The sequence below is a fragment of the Lynx rufus genome, unplaced genomic scaffold (genome assembly GCF_022079265.1).
Source record: "Lynx rufus isolate CCGP_SWC_20201006 ecotype Redwood Valley unplaced genomic scaffold, mLynRuf1.p SCAF_23, whole genome shotgun sequence".
Classification (NCBI taxonomy): Eukaryota; Metazoa; Chordata; class Mammalia; order Carnivora; family Felidae; genus Lynx; species Lynx rufus.
The window spans coordinates 17,884,744-17,892,500 of NW_025814838.1; the positions used below are offsets into that span (position 1 = coordinate 17,884,744).

General features: G+C 53.2%; 1 protein-coding gene across 2 annotated transcripts in view; it reads left to right on the forward strand.

Annotated features, from left to right (window-relative positions):
* The first annotated feature begins 806 nt into the window (after window positions 1-806).
* The window catches only part of TMEM114 (transmembrane protein 114), an 11,611-nt gene continuing 4,660 nt past the window's right edge, over window positions 807-7,757 (forward strand). For both annotated transcript variants that reach the window (XM_047087245.1, XM_047087246.1), the window contains exons 1-2: window positions 807-1,026; window positions 1,325-1,405. In XM_047087245.1, the coding sequence (XP_046943201.1) occupies window positions 807-1,026; window positions 1,325-1,405 (301 nt within the window). The remainder of the gene's footprint in view (window positions 1,027-1,324; window positions 1,406-7,757) is intronic.

Genomic DNA, 7,757 nt, shown 5'->3' on the forward strand with positions numbered 1-7,757 from the left:
CTCAAAAATAAATAAACGTTAAAAAAATTAAAAAAAAAAAAAAGAAGAGGGTGGTGATGGTGGTGATGGTGGTGGCAGTGATGGAGGTCTTCCGCGAAGAGGCAGGGGAGGCGATAGACTCAGAGCACCTGGCCTAGCCCATCGCTTTAAAAAACTTTCATGAAAAATGGGCCCGCCTTTTGCCTCTGCAGTCAACCTAGAAATATCGACCAGAGGTGGGTTTTGGAGGAAGTGTATTGGAGCTGGAGGAAGAGGCCCCGCGGCCTTCCTCCCAGGTTGTGGGAGGGCTGCCCTCCTGCAGTCCGCCACCGAGAACTTCCGTACTTGTCTGGACGAGGGACGAGGGGCCGGAGGGGGAGCCGTGGGAAGGCCCCGAGCACGTGTGGCTGGAAGTGGGGAGAGCCGGGAGGGCTGGGGCGGAAAGGGCCAGGCAGGGCAGACTGGGTGACTGCCGGCCGGACAGAGGGAAGAGAGCCTGGGAGGAAAGTAGGGGGTGGGAGTGGAGGGCTGGGGTGGGGTCCGAGCGAGGCGGGGGAGGTCCAAGGGGAGGGATGAGGGCTCGGATGGGGGTCTGAAGGCGGAGGTGGAAGGCCGGGGTCTCAGGTGCGGGGTCTGAGAGTGGCGGTGGCTCCGCGAGGCCGGGGCGGTTGAGGGAGGGGCGCTGGCAGGTCCGCGGGCGCAGGTGAGGGTCTGAGGGCGGAGCCAGGGCCGGAGGGAGGGCTGGCGGACGGCAGGCCCGCGCGGCTCCGAGTCCCGAGGCTGGGGAGCCGGAGCTGGGAGCCGCGGGCGGCGGTCCCGGCTGCGCCATGCGGGTGCACCTGGGCGCGCTGGCGGGCGCGGCGGCGCTGACCGGGGCGCTCAGCTTCGTGCTCCTGGCGGCCGCCATCGGCACGGACTTCTGGTACATCATTGACACCGAGCGGCTGGAGCGGGGCGGCCCGGGCGTGCGGGGCCGGGCGGGGGCCGCCAACCGCAGCCAGCTCGAACCTCTGAGCTCGCACTCCGGCCTCTGGCGCACCTGCCGGGGTAAGGGCTGAGCGCGGGGACCCTGCGCGCTGCGCGCCCGCCGGGGACCTGTTGCCGGGCTCGCAGCTCTTCCCCTGCCCCCCACCCACCCCCCGCCGCCCCAAGGCACAAAACGGGGGGTCTGGGCCCGGGCCAGGTGGGCGGGGGGCTGCAGAGCGGGGCTGGTTCCGGCCGCAGCTGCTCCGGGCTCCGCACGATCCTCCCCCGGGGCGGCAGCCAGGGTGGGCGCGGGGGGCGAGGCCACCGGCTGGGGTCCCCGCTCCGGGCGCGCAGCCGCTGATTCCTCCGCCCCATCTAGTCCAGAGCCCGTGTGCGCCGCTGATGAACCCCTTCTGGCAGGAAAACGTGACCGTCAGCGACTCAAGCCGGCAACTTCTCAGTGAGTCCCGGGAGGTTGGGGATCGGGGAAGAATCCCGGGTCTGGACGCCAGGTTTGGGGCTCTCCTCCAAAGAGCGGGGCCAGGGCGCTGCGGAGGGGGCGCTCCGGTACCGGGCCGGGGAGGGGAGGGGAGGGGAGGGGAGGGGAGTGAGGGGCAGGGGCGGGGCCTCTCTTGCTCCACAGGTTACATCGTGTGGTTTACAATTCATTCGACAAACGTTCATCACAGGCTTTCTATGTGCCAGGCATCATGCTGACAATTAAGACCTAGGTCATGCCCTCCAGGAGCTCAGATACTAGCTGCGGAGACAGATGTAGAAATGCACAGTCACGTTTCAGAGTGACAAGCAGCGGGGGTGCGGGGTGGAAGAGACACCTAAACCAGCCTGGGGACCTGAATGCTGAAAAGAGAGATCTTAGCCCATAGATCCGAAGGCACGCCCCGTGTCAGCCTTATTTGTATCCTCAGTGCTGAGAACAAGCGCTTGGATTTGTGCAATGATTCAAGAAAGGCAATCAAGGGGCAGAGAGCAGCCCCCTCCCTCCAGGGGAAATGAACATAATAGTTCAGTTCGTTCACCGAGACTCGCAGTGGACCAGACATGGAGCTAAATGCTTTCCATCTATGTTTTCATTTAATGTGCACCTGCTGTGCTATGGAGTTAGTATCATCTCCATTATTGCCTTCATTTTTCAGGGAGGTACCATAGAAACAATCTGATGAGGCAATGAGGGCTAAGCTCCATAGACCCTGAGAAATGTGAGTAGCTCTGGGTAGGCTTGTTGAGGCTTGGGGACAAAGGTGAAGTCACTGGCCAGGGTGCCTCTCCAATTCCCTTCTCCCCCTTGCTCTTTTTCTCTGGCTAGAATGTGCTAAATTTCCTCCTGCCGCTGGGACTTTGCACGTGCTATTTCCTCTGCCTGAACTCTCCCTGCTCCCGTCCTGCCAGCTTGACTTGCTCAGCTTCTACTCATAGCACAGGTTTTGTGACAGTTTTTGAGTCAAAGTCTGGCTCCCTCATTAGACGATGAAAACATGAGGGCAGGGACCATGTCTGTCTTGCCTCAGCTTGATGCCCAATATTTAGCACAGAACCTGGCATGGAGTGGGGTCAAAGCCAAGATTTGCTGAGCAGGGGTGAGAATGAGTATATTATAGTATGTTAGAAGTGGAACATAAATTAATAAATATGTCAGTGAAACAGACCCTTTCTCCGAAGTCCGGTGGTGTGCCGGGAAAGAGTTAACAATGGTCTTTCTGGGGAAGGAGGGAGTCTCCTGGTTTGATTTGAAGCATTTGCCGATTTCTGTGGTGTAGATGTTTCAAGCTGTCAACATGATGTCAACTGGCTCCCCAAAATCCCCAAAACTTAGCTGTTGGCTCTCATGAGGTGATAGAACCCAGTCCCACTGCATAAGGTCCCAGTGAAGGAGATGTCCCCTAGACCCTTGAAATATGTGGGAGATGAGGGAACTCTGTCTTCAGCCCCAGGCAGAGCAGAATCAATGTTCGGTGTTCCTAGAGCATCATTTCAAGAATAATCAAGAGTTCCTGGCCTTGACGTGAGGGAGGTGGGTGTCAAATGGCAGCCCAGACCTTTAGCAGGACACTCTGTGCTCTTGGGACAGGTGTCTTAACCTCTCTGAGCCTCAGTTCCCTCATTGGCAAAGCGGGCATACCAGCCATCTCTCTTCATGAGGATGCGGGGAGGATGGGATGGGCGGGTGCGTTTGAGGAGCCTCAGCGGTGCCTGTGCTCCATGAGTTCACCTTGAGTCGGAGTTGCTGCTACACCATGAAGGCTGCCCCTTCAGACTGCATGCTCGTTGCACACCACCCTCAGAAAGAACCTTTTCTCAGACTCCCTTTATCCCCAGAATGAACCGTGAATCTTGGCCAAGCTCTTTTGTTATGTGAAGATGTTCCTTTCCTTCGAGGACCTGCTTTTGAGGTCGTAGACGAGACAGGACAGTTGTCAAAGCAGCACGTTCTCCGAGTCAGCTTCCTAGACAAATCCCAGTGGGAGTGTCTGGGGAAGGAGTCTTGGGTTTTTTCCTGCAAGGAAACCCAAGCAGGCAGACCACTCCAGCGCCTGCTAAAAACCCACCTTGCTTGGATGTTTTGTCTTCCAGATTAGCTCTGGAGTTGACATGGGTTTGGTTGCTTGGCCAGGGACTGGAATTATTTTTTTTTGGGGGGGGGGCTCGTCAGATTGCATACCGTGTCGAAAAAAGAGCCATAATCTAGAGACAACCAGGCTAGCTGCATCAGCCAGGAGTCTTTTGGTGAAACACAAATCATCCTTGTTTAAACAAGAAGAGGAATTCTTGGTCCGCTTGAAAAGTTCAAGTGTGCTGGGATCCAGAGAGCTAAACTCAATTTCTTTCCTCTCCTCTCTGCGCTTTGCTTCTGTTTGGATCCTGTTTTCAACAAGTCCTCTCCAGTCTCAGCAACCCAAGCGGCAGGAGGCTCTCTGTTTCCCAAAAGTCTGCAGAAACTTCCAAATAGGCTTCTCATTGGGCCACATTGGATCACAAGCCCAGGTCTGAGCCAATCACTGTGGCCGAGGGGATGGGATGTGGTGATTGGCCGGGCAGAGTCGGCGCTTGTAACTTGGGATAGGAGCAGGGCCAGTCCTGTCATAGAGGGGGGCCCCCACATCTGACCAGCTGTGTGACTTCTGGCAGGTCCCCTGCTTCCATAAATGGGCTGCTTTGAGATGGAATGAGATCACATAAGCAAAGCAGCATAGTGACACCATGCATAGTGGGAGCTCAATTAATGTCGCCTCCTCCTGCTCTAAGTCACATTGCCTCCCTGAGCCTCAGGCTTCTCATCTGTAAAATGGAGCTAATCACTAGAGACTTAGTCCATAAGTATTCCTTCTCGCACTGGGCTAGACGGGCGGGGGGCTAGAACATGAGGAGACAGGTGCGTCTCACACAGAGTTTAGAGTCTAGCGCAGAAGGCAGATAATAAACACACGGGCCAGTGACTAAATAAACGTAAACTTGTTTCAAATAGTAGCAGGTGTACAAAGGGAATGAAGCAGGGTCACCTTTCCTTGGAGTGGTTGAAGGACAGCGAGAGGAACAGCCAACATTTATGGAACAGTCGCGTGTGCCCGATGCTATTCTGAGCGCTTTGCATATATCACTTCACTTAATCTTCACGACAGTCTCACAAGGCAGGAACTTTTATTATCACCCTCACTTTTCAAATGAGGAAACTGAAGCACAGAGAGGTTAGGTAAGTTATCAAAGTTTGCACAGTAACAGGTAGGTCTGGGAATTGAATCCAGGCCGTTGCTACCCTTTGAGAATGAGACGACACCGAGTACGATTCCCACGTAATGTGAGCATGCTGAGCCCGAGGCCATCGGAGTCCAGAAGAGGAGCTTTTGGCTCTTTCCTGGATTCAGAGTCCCCATCCTACACTGCCTCTTCTGACAAGGAATCAGATCGAGATTACCAGGAGGCTTAGCATGAGCAGAGCTGTGCAGTAGATTTGGGGTGGTGGGGGAGGTCCACAGACAGCTGGAAGGCCGGTGTTTCTGGAGACAGCGTGGAAAGTGGGTCTGATTTTTTCTTCTTTTATGTATTTATTTTAAAAGTTTTAATGTTTATTTATTTTTGAGAGAGAGAGAGAGAATGAGCTGGGGAGGGGCAGAGAAAGACAGAGACACAGAATCTGAAACAGGCTCCAGGCTCTGAGCTGTCAGCACAAAGCCCAACGTGGGGCTCGAACCCATGAACCGTGAGACCGTGACCTGAGCCAAAGTCGGACGCTTAACTGACTAAGCCACCCAGGCGCCCCTCTATTTTTTATTTTTGAGAGAGAAAGAGAGAGCGTGAGTGGGGGAGGTGCAGAGAGAGGGGGACAGAGGATCTTAGGTGGGCTCCATGCTGACAGCAGAGAGCCCGATGTGAGGCTCGAACTCATGACTTGAGCCGAAGTCAGATGCTCAACTGACTGAGCCCCCCAGGTGCCCCTAGAAAGTGCTTCTTACACACACCTCAAGTCCTGCCTGTTCCTTACTTTGGCTGCATCTCCTAAGAGCCAGGAAAAAGGTCAGACTGATCCTCCTACAGCCAAATGCATCAGACATGGAGAGGCCAAACGCCTCGCCCAACACAGCACAGCAGGGGCAGAAGCTGGACGGAGGGCCAGAGGCCTGGCCTGCTTGTCCTCTGAGGAGGTGATGTTGGAAAAATCACAAGACTGGATCTCCAGTCCTTCTGGGAACCCAGCTGTTGCAGCGGTGTGGAAAATTAAAACCAGCCCTCCCATGATGCTTGGTGCAGATTTCAAGAGTAGAGATGGTGGGGGACAGAAAGAAAGGGATTGGGGACATAATGGCATTCAGAGGCTGCCTGAATCCAGGGGGAAATTCTCAGTGTGACTTATGCATAGCTGTGTGGTAGGCAGGAGGGTTTCAGCATCTCCGGGCACAAAGGCCCTCTTGGCTGCCTCTTGGGGTGCCTGTTGAAAGTCAAGTATACACTTTAAACGAACAAGGAGCCACTCTGGAAAACAGTGTGTGGAGGTTCCCCCCAAAATTAAAAATAGACCTACCCTATGACCCAGCAATAGCACTGCTAGGAATTTACCCAAGGGATACAGGAGTACTGATGCATAGGGGCACTTGTACCCCAATGTTCATAGCAGCACTCTCAACAATAGCCAAATTATGGAAGGAGCCTAAATGTCCATCCACTGATGAATGGATAAAGAAATTGTGGTTTATATACACAATGGAGTACTACAGGGCAATGAGAAAGAACGAAATATGGCCTTTTGTAGCAACGTGGATGGAACTGGAGAGTGTGATGCTAAGTGAAATAAGCCATACAGAGAAAGACAGATACCATATGGTTTCACTCTTATGTGGATCCTGAGAAACTTAACAGGAACCCATGGGGGAGGGGAAGGAAAAAAAAAAAGAGGTTAGAGTGGGAGAGAGCCAAAGCATAAGAGACTCTTAAAAACTGAGAACAAACTGAGGGTTGATGGAGGGTGGGAAGGAGGGGAGGGTAGGTGATGGGCATTGAAGAGGGCATCTTTTGCGATGAGCACTGGGTGTTGTATGGAAACTAATTTGACAATAAATTTCATATAGTAAAAAAATAAAATAAAAAAATAAATGAACAAGGAAACAAAAGATTCATATTCGAAGTGATTCCTCTTCTTGGGATCCTACTACGCGGTTTCTAAGAAGAGGCTCACCCAAACCGTGTTTGTAACAGCAGAGAACAAGGTACGACCTCAGTGCTCATGGGTGGAGATATGCTACGTGTCTGCCTGTGGTATGTTTATTCTTCGGAAGATGATGTAAATCCGTAAAGAAGAATATACTAATGTGGATAAAATGCCAAGAAATACCGGGGAGCGAATAAAGCAAGTTCCAGAGTGTTATGGGTAGTGTGATGCTATTCCCAACACGATCTCTTTGCTATGAGTACAGCCCAAAACAATAAGATGCACCTTTATTTACGTGCCATTAGGAAAGGAAGCAACACGGCCATTGTAAGTCTGAGATGCTGTGGAAGGTCCAACACATGATGTTTTCAGATTGAAGGGTGCCCTTTAGAATTAGAGAGACAGGTGAATACCTAGGAAGACACGTAAACATATCTTTATGTATGTACATCCAAGCATTGACAAGAGTTTCGCTCTGGGGAGGAGAGGACGAAGGAGGGGTTGAGGTGGTGGCCACACCGGTCTTGTCTTCATTTCTTGGAAGAACAATGTTGTTGTGTTTGCTATAGAGCAAGCCCCAGGAGGACGCCCCCGGGTGGTTGGATTTCTCCTTAGCATGGCTCGTGGGACCTTGGTGAGCACTGCCTGGCTCTCCAGCTGCAAGAGCTGGGATGTGCGGATGCTTCCAGATAACTCCGGCTTCGTGGACTTGGCGCTTTCTGTCCCCTCGTTCAGGAACACCTGCCCCCACGTCTTCTCATCTGACCTTACGTCCAGACCTCTTTTGCAGCCCTGAGAGACCTTCCTAATCCCCAGGCTGGGTGAAACGCCCGTCTTACCACCCCTTTGTCAGCCTCCTTGGCTGTTCCATCTCCGCTGCTCCACCTTGAGCAACTGACCTGCGTGTCTTGAACCTCACTTTCCTCATCAGTGAAATGGGAATCACAGTTCTTACCTGGTGGAGCCACGATGCTGGAGGGCAAGAAGGAAACAGTTATTCTCACACTTGGCACTCATTAACAGCTTGGCAAAGTCAAAGCCCTTGGTCCAACGGACAGGAGAGGAAGCAGGCTTTTGGGAGACAATGACATTCACCTGGGTACAGGTAGAGTCGGGAATTGAACCCAGGTCTTTGCTTGTAGAGCCCTGCTTT